This window comes from Elephantulus edwardii, unplaced genomic scaffold (genome assembly GCF_000299155.1).
Source record: "Elephantulus edwardii isolate Elephantulus edwardi_28Jun2011 unplaced genomic scaffold, EleEdw1.0 scaffold00016, whole genome shotgun sequence".
In the NCBI taxonomy this organism is placed as follows: Eukaryota; Metazoa; Chordata; class Mammalia; order Macroscelidea; family Macroscelididae; genus Elephantulus; species Elephantulus edwardii.
The window spans coordinates 11,838,086-11,857,684 of record NW_006399766.1 but is presented as its reverse complement, the minus strand read 5'-3'; the positions used below and the strand labels follow the sequence as shown (position 1 = coordinate 11,857,684).

The window sequence follows — 19,599 nt, the reverse complement described above, 5'->3', positions numbered from 1 at the left end:
AATTGGGATGGGAGTGTCGGAGGCAGTGCGATTGGCACAGGACAGAGCGGAGTTTAGGGCTGTTGTACATAGGGTCGCTATGAGTCGCAGGTGACTCGACGGCACATAACAACAACAACATATTCCTCCTAAACAGTTCTTTCCCTCATCTGTTTCAATGCAGTATACATTATTTATCCCTTCTTTTCTTAGTTTCCCCCCAACCTCGATGTCAGTCCCGCTTTACAACGGTGTCAGTATGCAGTATTTATCGTTTTGTGACTGAGATCTTTCACTCAGCATGATGTCCTCCAAGGTCACCCATTTTATATTATATATCATGAATTCCTTGTTTTCAATGCAGCAGTATTCCATTGTGGGAATATACCCCAGCTACTCTATCCATTTGTTTGTTGATGGGCACTTGGGTTGTTTCCAGCTCTGCTATTATGAATCAAAGCTGCAATAAACATGGGTGTGCATGATAATAATAGACTTTTTTAAAAAAACAACAACTTTGTATTGGTTTACATAGTGAAATACTATAGAACTATACAACTATAGAGTTCTTAGAACCATCATAACTGTTTTGACTACCTTTACTATTATTACTGTTATGATTGTACAAAATTATTTTTTCAATTTTTATACATCCTTAAAATAATAAATCTTTTACTTCTGTTTCAGCTGTTTGCAAAATTTGTGAATTGTCATTTGACTCAGAACACACTCTTTTACAACATATGAAGGACACTCATAAGCCTGGGGAAATGCCATACATTTGCCAGGTACCCACATATTTTATTGTTTATTTAGGTGCTTGTTTAATGTTCATGTGACAGAAATTAAACTTTCTTTTGATTTGTAAACTATTTAAATATAATTACTGACATTTAAGATACTTTTGTAAATAATTGGTTAATGAAAACTCCTTTGGAATTTTCATTGTAGGTCAGGATGGTAAACTGGATTTGGTATGCTGATCCTTATACTACAAAAAGAATAATACTATTGGAGAAAGATATATATCCCTTAACTTTACCATATAGGAATGTCAGGGGAATAGAAAATGTTAGTTAAAGAAACCCAACTATATGCTTTAGGACTAGTGTTTTCTGGAACTTAAAATGGCTCCCAGCAATAAGAAAACAAGATGAATATGGAAGAAGGTCTGTTTCTTCTAGCAGGACAAAATCCTGTCAACAAGAGGTATTGTCAGAGATGGGAAATAAAAGCAAAGCTACAAAAAAGGATTGTAGATCTGAAAAAACAAGATTCTAGTGATGCTTTGGAATGTACAACTAAACTTCAAAAGATTACTTTTCTGTCTTAAAGATTATCCTGATGGCAGGAATGAGATACTTGATTGTGTAGGCAGCAAAGTTGAATCAGTAATACATAACATTCTTCTAAACAAATGACTTACCGTGGCTCTCTTTATGTAATTGCTTCACAATTATAAATTTTCCATTTGAACTAAGTCCTCTTTTTATTTCTAGGTTTGTCAGTTTAGATCATCCATCTTTTCTGAAGTAGAAGCTCACTTTAGAACAACTCATGACAACACTAAAAACTTGCTGTGCCCTTTTTGCCTCAAAGTTAGTAGAATGGCAACACCCTACATGAATCATTATATGAAGCATCAGGTGAGATTTACCAGTTCTTGTTTGTTCATATTGTCTTAGTGAAAAGGCTAAGTATAACTTAAAGGAAATTAGAGTTTTTCTGAATTACATGATAAATTTATACTAATTACTTGTGAAACTTCTTCCTAGTTATTATGGTGTTCACAAATAGGGAACATTTTTTAAAAATTACCTAGAAATAGAAACCATAGAGTAAAGAGGAAAAAAGGAGATCAGTGGAATATCTTATCAGCTTTGATAATTCTGGGTCTATGAATGGTGGGAATGGGAATGATTTTGGATATAATTTTCAAAAGCAGGAAAAAGGGCTAAGTACTAAGAAAGATAGTATTAAAGAGAAAATTCCTCTTCAGAGTTTATTCCTTTCTAGCTCCCTTTTTATTTTGAGGAAACATAATTGTCATTGGTTATTTAGAATGTTCTTTAATAATAGTGACAAAGGAAACAGCAGTGACACTATTAAATATGATAACTATGCCAACAAACTATATTTAGGGTACTACTCATTTGCTGGATGGCTATGGCCAGTTCTTTCTGGGATACCAGAAATAGTTCATGTACTTTTCCTTTGAATTCTTATTTTGTTCTATTATCCTGAAATAATTGGACCTTCATTGTTTTGCCTAAAATATTGATGAAACACTCAACCTAATCGTGAGAGTTTGAAAAAGTACCAATATCTTAATCAAAATCATATAGTTACTGAATCTGACAATATAATCAAGTTTTGCCTCCTCCCTTTCTGATCAGCTCATTACATTTTCCTATCATTTATTTCATTATCATCATAAACTTATTCAGCACTGTCACTGAATTTTGCTTCTAGTTCCAGTTATTGGATAATTGTGAAATCAACTCATTGCTCATTGGACAAAATCGTAAATGTAGAAGTGCCGTGTACATTCAGGATCACTTAGGTCTGGGTTGATACCTTCCTTACCTTTGCATCCTGGTATATGGCCTCCTTCTTAGTTAGCAGAACAAGACTGTGCTCCTTTTGTCTTACTGTTGCTTTTTGGCTGAGGTTTTTTTTCCCTTTTCCTGTCCCTTGAGCACATAACATAGGTGGATCTGTTTATATTACCTGTTACCTATGATATGATCTAATACACCACCCTTCTGAAATACTCTTAAGATGAAACTAAAATACTAATATACATGCGTTGTATCTATATATTGCTTTGAACTTTGTGAAGAACTTTAATTTTTTTAATACCTGCTGTGCACCCATAATTCTGGTAGAAATGTATATATACATTAACCCATTTTATTTTTATTAATAATTGTTGATATTCTATATGAGAGTAATAATGGATCTGTAGAGATAAAAAGATTCTTTTAAAAAGTCTTTTTGTATTTTGCTTTAAATTTACATATAAATATATTATCATTTTAAATTGAGAACATACACATAAAGATAGCAGTTGATAATATATAGTAGAAAGAACACTGAACCAGTTATTAGCTAGCTAGAAGGAAGTGATTTATATTTCTTTTGGATCTTTCTTTCCCATCTATGAAATAAATAGCAGGCTTTGTTCATGGAGGGACTCAGTCAGGATGCCCTCAAACAGTAGGTTAGGATCAACCGTGCTAATTTATATCTGTGTACTTATACTGTCTAATATAGCCACTATGCATAGGCATTTGACTGTGGAATACAACAAACTGTGGCTAACACTAAGAAGAATGGGAATCCCAAAACACTTGATTGTGCTTATACGAAACCTGTGCTTGGACCAGGAGGAAGTCATCAGAACAGAGTGAGGAAACACTGCTCCTATCTCCATATTTTTTCCAATCTCTATGCAGAACAGGTCATCCAAGAGGCTGAGCTCTATGAGGAGGAAAGTGGCATCAGGATTGGAGGAACACTTAAAAACCTGCATTATGCTGATGACACAACCTTGTTTGCCGAAATTGAGGGTAACCCGAGACATTTGCTGCAAAAGGTCAAGGACTGTAGTCTTCAATATGGATTGAAGCTTAACATCAAGAAAACAAAGATTCTCACCTCTGAGCTATTTGGGAGCATCATGATACATGGTGAAGAGATTGAGATTGTTAACAGAGTCAGTTTGCTTGCCTCCACAGTCAACACTCTTGGTACCAGCAGCCAGGAAATCAAAAGACAAATTACACTGGGAAAGCCTGCTGTCAGGGACCTCTTCAGAGTACTGAGAAGCAGTGATGCCTGTCTAGAGACTAAGGTGTGCCTGATCCATGTCATGATCTTTGTAATTACTTGTTAGGCATCAGAGAGCTGGACAAACAACTAAGGATGACAGAAGGATAATCTATGTTTTTGAGTTGTGGTGCTAGAGAATAGTAGTGAACATGGACTGCTAGGAGAACAAACAGATATGTCCTGGAGAGGGTGAAACCAGGCTGCTCTTTGTAGGCAAGGATTTTGAAGCTCTGTCTGACATACTTTGAACATATTGCAAGAAGGGACCAGTCCTTGGAGAGGGACAGTGCAAGAGAGGAAGACCGTCAATGAGATGGATTGACTCAGTGACTGGGGTAATGCGGATAGGTGTGTCAGAGACAATAAGGTTGGCTCAAGATCGAGCAGGATACAGAGCTGTTGTACATAGGGCACTTAACAACAACAACTGCCACATGTAGTCATTTATATTTAATTACAATTAATAGTGGATGAAGTAACTTTCTTGAGAATCTTAAACTATTCACATTATAATTTATATGGGACTTTTTTCATAAGAACTTAATTAATAGAATGTTCGTATTTTATGTATATGTGGTAACAAATACTTTTGGAGCCCAAATAGTAATACAAGGAATGATTTTTTTTAAATTAAAATCATGTTGTGTTATTTATAGGGAAATTTTGTAAAGTACTAACTTTTAAAAATATGTAGATATTAGCATTAAGAACAATTTCAAGTCCTAGGATTTGTTTGTTAGATTTTTTTCCTTATAAACAGAGAAAAGGAATATTTCGTTGCCCAAAATGCAGACTACAATTTTTGACATGCAAGGAGAAAAATGATCACAACGTACAGCATCGAACATTTGTGAAGCCTAGAGAACTTGAAGGATTGCCTCCTGGGACAAAAGTGAGTTTCAAATTTGTTGTATTTTTCATTTTGTCTGATAAAATAATAGAGGTAAAGTCCTGCCTGATTTTATCAATTGCATCAATATTGATTTCTAGGTTTTTATTAAACTTTCATTTTCAGTTTTATCATATGTTTAGAAAGGGAAAAACTTGTAACTATTTCTTGAGTTTATGATCATGTGATATGTTGGAGTGGTATTTCTTTATGTCACTATCACATAGGCTGTCTTTATAGAATATGTCAATTGGCAGTACATGTGACTATTTCAGCTGCCAAACTATAAGGTGTTTAATATCAAGAATATTAAGTCAACTCTTAAATATTTGTGCCAGTAGGAGGAAACACAGGTATGGATAATCCAAAACTGTGTAATCTCCAAGCATTTATGTTTGACTTTGGATGTGGCTATGTCAACTATATGAATTAACTAAAATAATGTATATTCTTTGAAGACCTGAAGTAGAAGAACCTATACAGTAACCGTAACCATAGTCTATTAATTTCATGTTAGCACTTGACTTCCAATGTGCTTTTATTCCCCTCTGAACTATACCTTTATTTAATCATTTTGTTTATAACTGAAATTCTGGGAATTCAGAATTAACATCCTTGCCTGTGAGCTTCTTATACACACCAGAGAAAGTTTCAACCTTATGTTCTACGTTATTCTGCTGTGATTTGTCCAAATGGACCTTTATAAGCCGGCTGCCATCCAGTTTTACACGGACTCTCTTGCCCACAATTTCACTGGGAAAGACCAAGTCTTCAAGGATTGCATCATGCACAGCTGTCAGGGTGTGGCTCCCGGGGTGCTTTTGTTTATTTTTTGTGCGGCTTTTCCGAGTTGGTTTAGGCAGAATTCTCCTCTGAGCAATAAAGACAACGTGCTTTCCACTGAAATTTTCTCCAGTTCATGTACTAAGCAGACTTGGATTTTCTGGAAAGATTTCAGTTGAGGAACAGGAACAAAGATTATAATAGCTTTCCGACCACCACCAACTTCAATTTCCTTAGCTGCTGTTATATTCAGCTCCCTTAATTGAGCCTTTAGGTCGGAGTTCATCTCCAGTTCAAGAAGAGCCTGAGAGATGCCAGACTAATTCATCCGGCTTTTCACCATTGGGCTTCACAATCTTCGCGCTTGAACTGAACATGGCCTTGTTCGTGCTGAGCACCGGCCTAGGAAGAGCCAATGTGCTTTTTAAAATGCATTTCTGTTATTTAATCCATCTAGCAATCCAGTGAGGTAGGCAAGACAGAATGGGGAAGTCTTATTCTACTGTATATCAAGTTACTATGAGTCAGAGCTGACTCAGTGGCACTTAACAGGCTTAGAAAGGAGATTTAGAAAAGGTAAGCTGGTAAAAAAAGGAAGTCCAAAACCTCAGAAATCATTCATTGCCATTGAGTCAAGAACCGACTAATAACTGACCCTCTTGTAATTTTCCAAGGCTGTAAATTACAAGGAGAATATTGCCCATCTTTCTCCCTCAGAACCACCAGAGAGGCTTAGCTTCTGACTTAGTAGTGTAACTCCTTATAGACTACACCACTAGATCTCCCTGGAAAAGGTCGTACTGAGATTTAACTTCAAGAATTTTGGTTCCTAATCTAGAGGGTTTTGTATTATTTAACTCCTAGTGCTGTCAAGTCAGAACCGACTCATAGCTGACTCACCAGCAGGTTTTCAGAGACTAAATTGCACAGGAAAAGATTGCCCATCTTTCTTCTGTGGAGCAGATGGTGAATTCTAGCCACCTATCTTTGAGTTGGCAGCACAACTCCTTACCTACTAGACCATTAGAGCTCCCTGATTTGATGCCAAACCACATGTATATCTTAAGACTTCCTTATAGGCTGCTCCTCCAGTACATGGGGAACTATAGCCACATGATTAAAAAGAGCATTTGGATTTTTATCCAAAAAGAGAAAGGGAGGGGCTCAGGCGGTTGGGAGGGGAAGGAATCATTAGGATAGCAGAGGGAGTGGAGGGGGGTATAAGGGTAAAGGAATTAGGAAAGATCCAATGGGGACCTGGAAAGACAGGGTAATAGTCATAGGTCAGTAGAGATTAATTTGTAAAACACAGTGGACATGAGATTGTTTGAAACACAATGTGAATGTAAGAATGTGTGAAATGCAGTGTACACAAATGAATACAATATATACAAATTTTTTAAAAATGTTTAGTAGATGACTTTGCTTTTTCTATTATCAACCAGTTTATAGAATGGATAGAATTTTCTTATTTTGAATATTATTAAGTACTCTGCTGTATGTGCATTTCACCTCTCTTCTAACCATTGAAATCACAAATTCTGCCTAATAACCCACTAAAAAGAGGTCATATTTACTGGAAATCTGTATATTTCAGACTTTAAAAAGGTAATGCCAACCTTTCCAGTTATTTTTTAAGGCTTTGAGATTTAAATTCTTGAATCTATTTGTGAAAGTTTTTAGTTATATCAGAGCATGAAAATTACCTGTGGAATATGTGTGGGTTTTTTAATAGTTTGTATTGACTCCCAATTGTCCGCTAAAGTCTATGTTAACATATAATTGCTTTCTATATAAAACTATTATATTACAACTGTAAATAGCCAGGTGTGTCCTTTAAAACCACATGAATATTTATTAAAATAAAAATATAATCTAAAAAAAGACTACATGAAAGACTTATCTGATTATGTTTTTTGTGGATAACAATCGGCATAAATCGAGTCCCCAAAATATGTAGATTTGTCCAGAACTCACTTGCCCATCCGTCTTTCAATCGTTTCAGACACCAGCTGTACACATGACACACTCTCTGAGCCTAGCCGCCAGGAGCTCAAGTAGTTCTCACGAGTTAAATGGACACTGTCCTCAGATATATTGAAAGCGTATATTATTTCATTTTTATAGATTACTATTCGAGCTTCATTTGCACCTTCTCAACCACAGTCATCAACTGCTACTTTCCGTAGTTCCCCGAGCAGTTCTCTTCAGGTCACACCTCTGATGTCTAAAACTAAAACTACCACAAAATCTAATACAAGTAAATCTAAGTCTGCATCCACGCCAACTAAAGTCAGTCAGGCATCTGGAAGTGGAGTGAAACAGAAACTACACATCCCTTACAAGGCAAAGCAGCAGCGCAACAGAAAAAGCAAAATCAGCGCAGCTTTGAAGAACCTAAGGTAATAATTTTTATTCCTAATAAATAATACTAATATTTTTAAGTACTAAGTTTATTTTATTATTAATTTGACATGTCCTAAAACCCCTTGCACTTTCATTTGAATCACTTATCTGCCATAACAGCCAATTTAATAAAAGTTCTGTTCTTTTCCTCTATTACACTAACCTTATATCTTATATTGTACTTATTTTGTGGTACTTTAATTGGTTGGTTTGATTATTTTTATTCCTAATGTAGCTTCTTGTTCCAAAGGAAATTTTATATATCTTGGCTTCAATTAATAAAATGTTAGTAAGACTTTCTTTTTTTCCCTTCTTTTAAAATTTTTACTTTTAAAATTTTAACTTGTTATTATTTTCTCTTATCTCCATAAGGTATTCTTGTGGAGTTTGCAGGTGCATTGAGTGTAATTCCAAAATAAAAGATTTTGCAAGCCACTTTGTCAACTATGTCCACTGCAGTTTTTGCAGATATAGCACTGTCTGTAGCAAAGCTTTTGTAAATCACATGGTGAGGTGAGTTAAACTTATAAATTGTTCTTCAAACTTTTTATTAAGGATGTTTGTTTTTAGAAAACAAAATTACCTGTTAGAAGCCAGTTTGTCTCATCTAGCAGGCAAAATTATCTAGTAATAGGAAACTTTTGGCATATCACCCTCTATGATTTTCCACCATAGTACCTCATGAAATTACTAGGACAAAAAAATTTTAAGAGTGGTTAAAATAATAAAATTAGAATAAGTTTGTTAGGATAATTTGTTTTTCTATGGGAATCTTGTATAAGCCTTATACAAAATGGTTATTTTCAAATATAACACTAAGTGTTTTCAACAAATAAATACACGTAACCACAGGAGTCATTAACTTTTAGAGACTCCAAGTTTTTCAATAATGGTAAAAACATTATTGGTTTGAGATGTTTCTCTCATTTGTTCATTTATCTTTCATTTTTCTGGGGGGTGTTTGGTGTGGTTTTTTTATATTTTAATGAAAATTTATAAAGAACTTGGGTTTCTAGTCGTTCATTGTTGCACAGTTTCCTTCCTGCCCCCTCAGATCACTTTTTCTTTGGGAAAATAAGTTCTTTCATTGTTATACAGACACCCCACCCCCACCCCAGACCACTTTACTATGCAGTTCTTATTCATGCCTAATAATACCTAATCATATATTCCTTTTATACAGTTCTCTCCCTCGTCTGTTTCAGTGGTGTATACACTATTTATCCCCTCTTTCTTTAGTTTCCCCCCAACCTCCATGTCAGTCCTGTTTTATAACAAAAGCATTATGCAGTATTTATCTTTTTGTGACTGAGATATTTCACTCAGCATAAGGTGCTCTAGGGTCACCCATTTTGTATAATATTTCATGAGTTTGTTTTTCAGTGCTACATAACATTCCATTGTGAATATACCAGAGCTTCTCTATCCATTCATTTGTTGATGGGCACTTGGGTTGTTTCCAACTCTTTGCTATTGTAAACAAAGCTACAGTAAACATGGGTGTACATATATCTGCTTGGGAGGCATTTACTCTTTCTTTAGGGTATATTCCCAGAAGTGGAATTGCTGGGTCAAATGATATTTCTATTTCCAACATTTTGAGAAAGCGCCATGCCACCTTCCATAGTGGTTGCACCATTTTACACTCCCACCAACAGGGAGTGATGATATCTCATAGTTGTTTTGATTTGCATCTCTCTTAGAGCTAGGGATTTTGAACATTTCTTCATGTGTTTGTTGGCCATCTGAATGTCTTCTTTGGTGAAGTATCTGTTAATATCCTGTGCCCATTTTTCAGTTGGGTTGTTTACCTTTATCTTGGTGTGGTGCTCGAGTATTTTATAAATTCTATATATAAGTCCTTTATCTGACATGTCATTATGAAATATTTTTTCCCCAGTCTGTGGCTTCCCTTTTTACCCTGTTGGAGAAGTTTTTGGATGTGCATAGGGATTTGATTCTTAGAAGGTGCTATTCATCTATTTTATCCTCTCCTGGTTGTAGGTTAGCTTTCTTTTATCCATTCATTCACCTTTCAAGCTATCCATCTTTGCATTCATTCAGTGTAGTTAAAGGCAAGTGATGTATCTGGTCATGATACTACTGTTGGAATTTTCATATATTGATCCAGTTTCTATTATCTGAGCATCTACCTTGTACTCTATGCTTACAGAAATCTTTTAGAGCCCACATCATTCATTCAGAAATTATTAATACAGGTTTATTTTATTGTTCAGAGTGTACTTTTTTCCATTAGCCAGGGCTTGATCAGATATAAATATTATAATCAATTACTCACATTAGCATTGTTCCAGAAATAAGGTATAGCTAAGAAAAGACTTTTTTCTTGGAGATCCTATCATGGCCTTTATGTCACTTTCTGACCATAATCAGCTTCTACTTTCAAAGATTCACCCACCTTTGTGGCTGTCTTACAGGGTGTTTCCCCTTGATGATCAGTCCGGCCTCGTGATACCTGACTTCTTAATGTCAGCACTTCATTCACATTCACCTGTAATTTATGTCTCCCTTTCCTTACCACTGCTCTGTTTTAACCTCAGCAGATTAATTGATTTTGCATTCTCATTCCTCTGTGACTTGATCATCTCTCTTTCCAGTCCAGCAGCACCCATCAAACTTTATGATTAACTTTAGCAATGCCAAGATTTTTTCTTCTCTAAGTTATTAAGTTAGTCTCATTACTCTATGTTTATCCTTTTCATCTTATCCCAAATTGCCTTTTTCCCTACATGTTTTTTTCTTATTTTATCACCTCAGAAAGCAGGTATGTCCCATTTTTTAAAAAATTAATCCTGTCATCTGCCATATCTTTTACCTTAATCTCTGCCTGTCATATTCCTTCTGTCTATAAATATTTCCAGATATTTTTATGATAAAGGAGGCTTACCTTATTTTTCCTTCCTTTTACCATAAATATTTATAAATAGCTTATTTGTCATTTCTTTATCATTTATAATTGGTTTCTCATCTTTGCTAATCAGATAAAAGGTGAATTAGCATTAGACTGCTAACCAAAAACTTGGCAGGCAGTTTGAATCTACTAGCTCTCCTGTTAGAGAAAGAATTGTCTGCTTGCATGAAGATTATAGCCGTAGAAACCCTATAGGGTAGTTTACTCTGCCCTACAGGACTGATATTAGTCAGAATCAGCCTAGCCATATTTTAGTGTTTTCCTGAGGTTTCCCCCTTTTATCAGCTAAATCTGCCCCATCAAAAGTTACAAGTAATGTCCTAGTCACTGAATGTAAGTAAGGTAAGTGCATGCTAGAGGTAGTGCTTCTCTAGCTTGCGTAAGTTATCTGAAAAGTTTCTTTAAAAAGATTCCTACAGTCTCATCAAGACAAATACTGTATAAGACCATTATTGTAGAACGAGTATGAGGATCCAAGGAGGGGAGGGGGGAGCTTAATCATAGGGTCACACAATTTGATAGGTGAAGGGAGGGGTGGGTAAAGGAAAGGGGAAAGATCCAGTGTGAAAAACAATGTATACAAACTTTATGAACTTTATAAGTAAACTAGTATAAAATGTTTAAGTTTAAAAAAAATTCCTGCGGGTATTTTGAGAAAGAACAGCAATGATCATGGGACACAGTATAAGAAATGTAATCAGTGCTCCTGAAGTTGTTGTACTGGCAAATGTTTAGGTGTGTATATTTTCAACACAATAGTTTTGTTGTGTGTTGGTTTGTTTGGTTTTATTTAAAGAAAAAAAAAGTCCCAGAGATGCACGGTTCAAATCCACCAGATGCTCTGCCAAGGAAGGAGGAACAATTTCCTCCTGTACCAGTCAGATTCGATTTGACGGTACACCACACAAAAATAAAAAAAAATTTAAAAAAGTCTCCTACGTTCCGCTGCCAAAGATCTGTTATGTAGGTTTGCAGTGGAGCCTGGCACCTTGCATGTCTATTCAGCTCCCAAGTGATGCATATGCTGCCAGTCTATTTACCACACCATATCTCTTTCAAGGGGAATCTAAAAGTTCTTTTTGTTGACTACAAAATTAGTTCATTATTTTGTCTTCTGTGCTTAAGGGAAACATTGTTTTCTCTCAGGAGTACTACTTCTTTTAAAAAACTATTCTAGGAATTGCAAAGAACAATTTTTCTTATAAATAGCATTTACAGATGGTAAACATTTAGCCTTAGATAAAATGTACTTCCAAGATTTTCTAGATTCACCCTCCTTACACACACACACGCGCACAAAATCACATTCAGGTAAGAAACCTATAATAATAATTGACAGTTTACATCATAGCAAAATATGTGAGTATTATGACCTACCGTAAAATAAAACTAATCTTTTGTCTCCTGTCTCCAGCTGTCATAGCAGCCATCCAAGTAGACGGTTTTCTCTTTTTAAGAATGATACTGCAATTGGAAGGTAACAAGTGATCTTTTTTCATTCTTTCTATTGAAAATTTCCAACTTTTTAAATCTCGTATTGAGGTGCCTAGTTTAAAAACGTAAATGATTGCCATGTACATGACAGAATTCTTTCCGTGAGTTTCAGTGAGGGTTGGCATTAAGTTTAAATTTTCATGTATTTGCATTATAAAGAACAAAAATGTTTCTCTAACAATACTTAAATATTAAGCATATAGTTAAGATAGCTAGTAAGTGCTTCAACACCTATCTGACAGTTTTCTATACTGTGGTAGCTTATGGCAGCTATTCCATGAGTGTATGAAATTCTCAGCAAGGGCACCTATCGTGAACAGATTTCAGCAGAACTTACAGACAGAAAGACTTTTAAAAAAAATTGGTCTGTAATGTCAGATAAGGTACTTATATCTTCTTGTTGTCATTATGTGCCGTCGAGTCGTTTGCGACCCCTAGCGACCCTGTGTACAACAGCCCTACACCCTGCTCTATCCTGTGCCAATCGCATTGCCTCTGACACACCCATCCCGATTACCCCAGTCACTCCACCTCATGGAGGATCTACAATTTATAAAATACTTGGAAGGTAAACAATCCAATTGAAAAATGGGTACCAGATATGAACAAACACTTCACTGAGAAGACATTCAGATGACCAACAAGCACATGAAGAAATGTTCAAAATCCCTAGCTCTAAGAGAGATGCAAATCAAAACAACTATGAGATATCATCTCATCCCAGTAAGACAAGCAAAATTTAACAGAACAGCAAGCAACAAATGCTGGGCGAGGTTGTGGAGAAACTATAACCCTTATTCACTGTTGGTGGGAGTGTAAAATGGTGCAACCACTGTGGTGCAACCACTGTGGAAGGTGGTATGACGTTTTCTCCAAAAGTTGCAAATAGAGATACAATTTGATCCAGCAATTCCACTCCTGGAAATATACCCCAAAGAGACCATAACTGCCACCCAAGCAGATATACACACACCCATGTTTATCACAGCTTTGTTCAAAATAGCTAGGATTTGGAAACAACCCAAGTGCCCATGAACAAATGAATGGACAGAGAAGCTGTGGTATATTCGCACAATGGAATACTATGCTGCATTGAAAAACAAGGAACTCATGCAATATTATTCAAAATGGGTGACCCTGGAGGACATATTGCATAGTGCCCCTGTCGTAGGATGGACTGGCATCAGGGTTGGGGTAAGACTGAGAAAAACTGGATAAATTATGTATACTGCATTGAAACAGATAAGGGAGAGAACAGTTTAAAAGTGATATATGATTGGGTATTATGGTTATCACAAGAGTCCAGAATGAAGGTTTCACAGTGAAGTGGATTGGGGCAGGGAGATTGTATACCAATGAAGGAATTGTTCTTTTACTTTTCAAAGAGAAGAGGGAACTTGGTGGGAGGGATGGGCAAGGAGAAAAATGCAACAGTGAATGAATGGAAATCCAAAATCTCTGCAAATGTTCATTAAAATTAATTACAAATAATAAAAAATTGGTCTGTAAAACCCTTATGGAAAGCAATAGAAGATTAATAAAGTTATATTTATTATTCTAAAGAATAATAACCTTATAATTACTATTTTATTAAAATGAAATGTTTATTCTTAATTACTATTGTGCACCTATCATATATACACAGTGTAGCAGGTTTTGTAATGATGACAGTGATGAAGAAGAAGGCTTGGTGCCAACCTTCAGAGTTTATTGGAGAAAAATAAGGTGTGAACATCAGTAACTGCAGTAATACCAGGAGGTTTGTAAAAAGTACAATAAGAATTATTACTTTCCAAAGGAAGAGGTTTCCCCTGGTAAGAGCAGCACAAGGATGTACTAGTTGGGAGAAATAGTATGAATAAAGAAAGGTACAGAAATAAAGTCTAAAGCATACACAGGGAATTATTGAATAAAGTTTGAATGAAGCATGAACTCTGTATAACATAATAATAAGATTAGCATCTAGGGGAATAATTTTGAGCTTAGATCCAAATTTTGAAAGCCCTGAAAACAAGGCTAGGAAGTTTAGACTTAGAGTACATTCAGGAAATGTTGATGTGCTGAGAAAAACCAAGGGTACTAAAAGAAGGTAGATTTGAAGGGATATGCAAAATGAGCTGTAGCTACAAAGAAGAAAATCACATGGACTTGACTTGTGTGGTTGTTAGGATGGATTTAAATTGGGTTGAGGTAGTAAAGTTCTCTTGTTTAACATGTTGCTGCACACTTTTAAATTGACAACCATGCTTAGAAACACATTTTTTTTCAATTGTTTATGACTGCCATACGAATGATGTTCCTTTTTTTATTCATTAAAATGTGTGGGATGGCTATAGCCGTCATTTGCAGCAACGTGTTTAAGCACATTAACTCTGGAATTTAAAAAAATAAAACATACTAGTTTTAAAACTAGTTCTGACACTTAACTTGCTCCTGACCTTGGTGATTATTAAACCTGTCTCTGCCCTCTATAAAAGGGGAATCATAATTATAGCAGTATCTCTGTGGATTGTAAGATTTAGGTGAGATACGTCTAAAGCCTTAGCCAAGTACAAAGAAGTGTTCAGTACATTGTTAATACTGTGAAATGTTTGAAATACTGAATAAATTTGAATATAGTCAAATATAATTACAGTTTAGAGCCTCAGAGGTAGGAGAAATGGTATCGTAAGAGAAACCAGTCAGGAAGTTGATTTTCAGAGATAGGAAAAACGAGTTTTACAAATTTTAGTTTTATGAAGGTCATCTTTTATGTACATTGTGGCATCCTAAGTGTAAACACACTGTAGGTTGTTAGCTGAGACCTCAAGGGTAAATTAGGCTAAGATTTGCTACTTGTTTTTACTCCTGTACTAATGAAATACTTAGTAATAGACTTCAAAGGCATAATTATGCTTTTCTAATAAACTGATTAAGGATGCTTTGAGCAGAATATTAAATGATCCAAGAAGATGGAAGGAGTATACAGAGTCACTGTATCAAGAGCCTGTGGTGATGAAGGAAGAAGTTCAAGCTACTCTGAAGGAATTGGCATAAAACTAAGACCCAGGAATTGACAGCATACCAATTGACATATTTCAACAAACAGACGCTGCCCCGGATGTGCTCACCAAGTTGTGCCAAGAAATCTGGAGAACAACCACCTCATCAACTGATGGGAAGAGATCCATATTTGTTCCCATTACAAAGAAAGGTGACCAAACAGAGTGGAAATGATTGAACAATATCATTAATACTACATATAAGCAAGATCCTGCTGAAAATTATCCAAAAGTGACTGGAATAGCATATCTATAGAAAAAACTGCCAGGTGTGCAGGCTGAGTTTAGAAGAGGCCATGGTAATAGTGATATAGCTAATGTTAGATGGATCTTTGCAGAAAACACACCTCCAGAGGAATGTCTTATCTGTGTTTCATTGACTGTGCAAAGACATTTGACTGTGTAGATCACAACAAACTGTGGCTAACTTCAAGAAGGATGGGAATCCCAGAACACTTGATTGTGCTTATGCAAAACCTATACGCAAACCAGGAGGCAGTCGTCAGAATAGTGCAAAGAAACACTGCATAATTTAAAATCAGGAAGAGTGTACACTAGGGATCTGTCCTATCTCCATACCTTTTCGATTCGTATGTGGAACAGATGATCCAGGAGGCTGGGCTCTTATGAAGAGGAGTGTGCCATCAAGATTGGAGGAAGACTCATAACAACCTGTGTTATGCAGATGGCATGACCTTGCTTACTGAAACTTATGAGAACCTGAAGTATTTCCTGCCGAAGGTCAAGGACTGCAGCTTAAATATGGATTGAAGCCCAACATCAAGAAAACAAAGATTCTCACCACTGGGGTAGCACTATGATAGATCATGACGAGATTGAGATTGTTAACAACTTCAGTTTGTTTGGCTCCACAATCAACACTCTTGGTACCAGCAGTCAGGAAATCAAAAGACGAATTGCATTGAGAAAACCTACTGTCAGGGACTTCTCCAGAGTACAGAGAATCAGTGATATCAGTCTAGAGACTAAGGTGCACCTGATCCAGGCCATGGTCTTCACAATGAACTGGACAATGACCAAATATGACAGAAGAAGAATCGATGCCTTTGAGTTGTGGTGCTAGAGAAGAGTACGAATACACTATGGACTGCTAGGAGAACAAACAGGTTTGTCCTGGAGAGGGTAAAATCAAGCTGGTCCTTGGAGGCAAGGATTTTGAAGCTTCATCTGACATGCCTTGGACATGTTGCAAGGAGGGTCCAGTCCTTAGAGAGGGACATCAGGCTTGGGAGGGTAGAGGGACAATGCAGGAGAGGAAGACTCTTGGTGACATGGATTGACTCAGTAACTGGGATAATAAGGGTAGGTGTGTCAGAGACAATAAGATTGGCTCAAGATAGAGCAAGGTTCAGACCTATTGTACACAGGGTCTCTGTGAATCCCAAGTGACTTGATGGCACATAACAATGTTTTCCATGGCAGCTGCCAAAGATAGTAGAGTCACAGATCCTGGTACTGGATACCTGAGGCCATCTCCTAGGCTGCCTGGTGGCCTTTGTGGCCAAGCATATGCTGCTAGGCCAGAAGGTGGTGGTCGTGCACTGTGATGCATCAAAGTTTCTACCACTTTTGGGCCCCCCCAGCCACATCTTTTGGTGGACAGTGCGAGTCATGCTGCCACACAAGACCAAGAGTGGCCCGGCTGCCATGAACCTCAAAGCGTTCGATGGAGGCCACATCCCTATGACAAGAGAAAGCATATGGTGGTCCCTGCTGCTCTCAGTGAAATTCCCTTCCGCTTATAAGTTTGCCTACCTGGGCTGCCTAAGCTCATGAGTTAGGCTGGGAGTATGAGGCAGTGACAGCCACACTGAAGGAGAAGAGGAGAGAGAAATCCAAGATGCATTGCTGGAAGAAGAAGCAGATAATGAGGCTACAAAAACAGACCACAAAGATCCTGGAGAAGAGGATCAGCATGTACACAGAGGTCCTCAAGAGCAATGGCCTCCTGGTCTGAGCCCAACAAAGACTCTTAATTCTTGAAAAACAAAACAACAACAATGAACTTCCAACAGTAATCATATTACTTGATTATGAAAGACTTCCAATTCCTTTTTTAAATGTATCCTCACTTATTTAAGTTATTAAACAAGTCAACTGTGAAGGATTTATACAAATAATGACTGCAAAATGAAGACATACTTTCAACTCTGCCCCCCCCCAGAAGAATCAAATTGAATCTTACCTCTTACAAAAAAACAAAGAAAAAGGTTGTAAGCTCCATTAGAACACAGACTGTACCTTTTTTGTTCACCATCCGTAATACTATAGTATGTAAAGCACATCCTTAATAAATATATACTTAATGAATGAATGTTCTCTTTGGCTTACAGATGAGCAGAAACACAGAAAGATTATGACTTGGCCAAGTTACACAAGTTGTTAGTGGAGCTAAAATTAGGCTGTAGATCTTTTGTATCCTAGGTTTTAGCAGCCAGAGGATGAATAGTTTATAGGTATAAATAGTAAATAAAGATAGCATAAATTGGACATGATGAGGGCAATTTCTAGAGAATCCTATTCATTGCATCAGGTTTACGTAACAGAGGAAAATGAGTGTCACAACACACAGAGAGAGAGAGAGAGAAAATAAGAGTTACTATATAGAAGAATAGTTCTTTACCCTGGCTGTGGATTTTTACAAAAGGATTAATAACCTTCCCACCCCCCATGTTGTTTTTTTTCATAGTGGCATTACTCTAGTGTGCCTTAACTGTGACTTCCTAGCTGATTCTTCTAGCTTAGATCGTATGGCTAAACACTTAAGTCATCGTAAAACTCATACTTGCCAAGTTATACAAGAGAATGGTACGTATATTTAATTTTATTAATTTGGATTTTTTATATTTACCCCAATATTTTTTATCTGTCACAACATGAGTTCTTTATGTATGAAATTTATAACTCACAGTCACCATATATACTGTTTTAAATGTAAAACTTTTCTTCTTATTTCAGTTTCTAGAAAGTCCTCAGAGTCGGAACCCACTTCTGAGTAAGTTTCATTTTCATTCAGTGCATTTCATTTTGATGGATTATAACTCTGTTATCTTTTTTAACATAACATTAATAGAAATGAAAAATACTAAAATTTTTTTGTGGTTTTGTTTGTTTGTTTGTTTGTTTGTTTTTTTAAAGCTCCTCGCTTAGATAGATTCCTGCTCTGTGGAACTCATGCAGCCGGGTGCAAGACAAGTTGGAACTTCCAAGTTCAAAGATCTGAAATATTTTCTTACAGAAGGGCAATTTCCTAAGTTCAAAGTTCTGAACTGTTTTCTTACTTGATAGCAGTTAAATAGCCAAGTTCATGACACTATCTCTCATTGTCCAACAATTTTCTGCTTCCAGATGGCACTAGATTCTTATTCCACAATGTATGTCAGTCAGGTTAACATAGCTTAACATATTTTTTTTTCTCCAGTTGCCTCCCTCTGAAAGATAACTTTTGTTGCTATGGCCTTTTCTTGCTTTGCTTGAAATAATTCATATTTATCTCTGCTATACTTGCCTTTTGAATATTACATTTCAGAATGAATGAACAATAGAGGTGTTCATCTTTTTTGTCTGTGATATCTGCTTTCTTTGTTCTTTTCTTAAAAGTCTTACATATTTAGGTCAGATAACTGTTGTTAGCAGGGTTTTTCCCCTTGTTCTTTGTCTGTCATTATTTGTTCAGAAAAGGATCTTTTTCTCTCATTATTAATGTATTTCAGATGTAGATGCAATACAGAAACTTAAAAAATTAATCCATGGTACCCTTTCAGCAGACACAACTGATGCCTGATCTCTCTTCCCAAGAAATGTGAATAATTTGACTGTGAGACCTCCTGTAGTTTATGGCCTCTAGAAATCCCATCTTGGGGAGAGTCCATTTCTACATGACTGGCTTTCTATAAGGCTGGTGCTGATTTGGCCAGAGATGACCTCAGAACCCACCATACTGAGCACATCTTCCCACTATAGACTTTGGCCCCTGATCTTTAACTTATAGGATACTTCTGACCAAGAAAAGTCCATTAAACCAGTGCTTCAGCATTTGAATTAAACCACAGTCCTTTTGGCTGCTGCTCTTTAATCTTCTAACCATGCATGCAGTCCAAGGGGTACAAAAATTGTGGTTGTGTAGAGACCAAAGTTGCTTTTGTGTTCTTAGAACACATTTATAAATGTATGGTTCCAAAGTTAGAGTTATTTCTATCATCATTTAATGTTTTACCAGT

General features: G+C 36.3%; 1 protein-coding gene and 1 pseudogene across 1 annotated transcript in view; one reads left to right on the top strand and one right to left on the bottom strand.

Annotated features, from left to right (window-relative positions):
• ZNF280C (zinc finger protein 280C) overlaps positions 1-18,378 on the top strand; it is a 26,616-nt gene extending 8,238 nt beyond the window's left edge. Inside the window, exons 3-10 of the mRNA XM_006881867.1 lie at positions 667-767; positions 1,479-1,625; positions 4,574-4,705; positions 7,613-7,887; positions 8,264-8,404; positions 12,238-12,300; positions 18,069-18,187; positions 18,338-18,378. Coding sequence (XP_006881929.1) covers positions 667-767; positions 1,479-1,625; positions 4,574-4,705; positions 7,613-7,887; positions 8,264-8,404; positions 12,238-12,300; positions 18,069-18,187; positions 18,338-18,378 — 1,019 coding nt within the window. The remainder of the gene's footprint in view (positions 1-666; positions 768-1,478; positions 1,626-4,573; positions 4,706-7,612; positions 7,888-8,263; positions 8,405-12,237; positions 12,301-18,068; positions 18,188-18,337) is intronic.
• On the bottom strand, positions 5,281-5,862 carry LOC102863022 (annotated as a pseudogene).
• Positions 18,379-19,599: the final 1,221 nt, after the last annotated feature.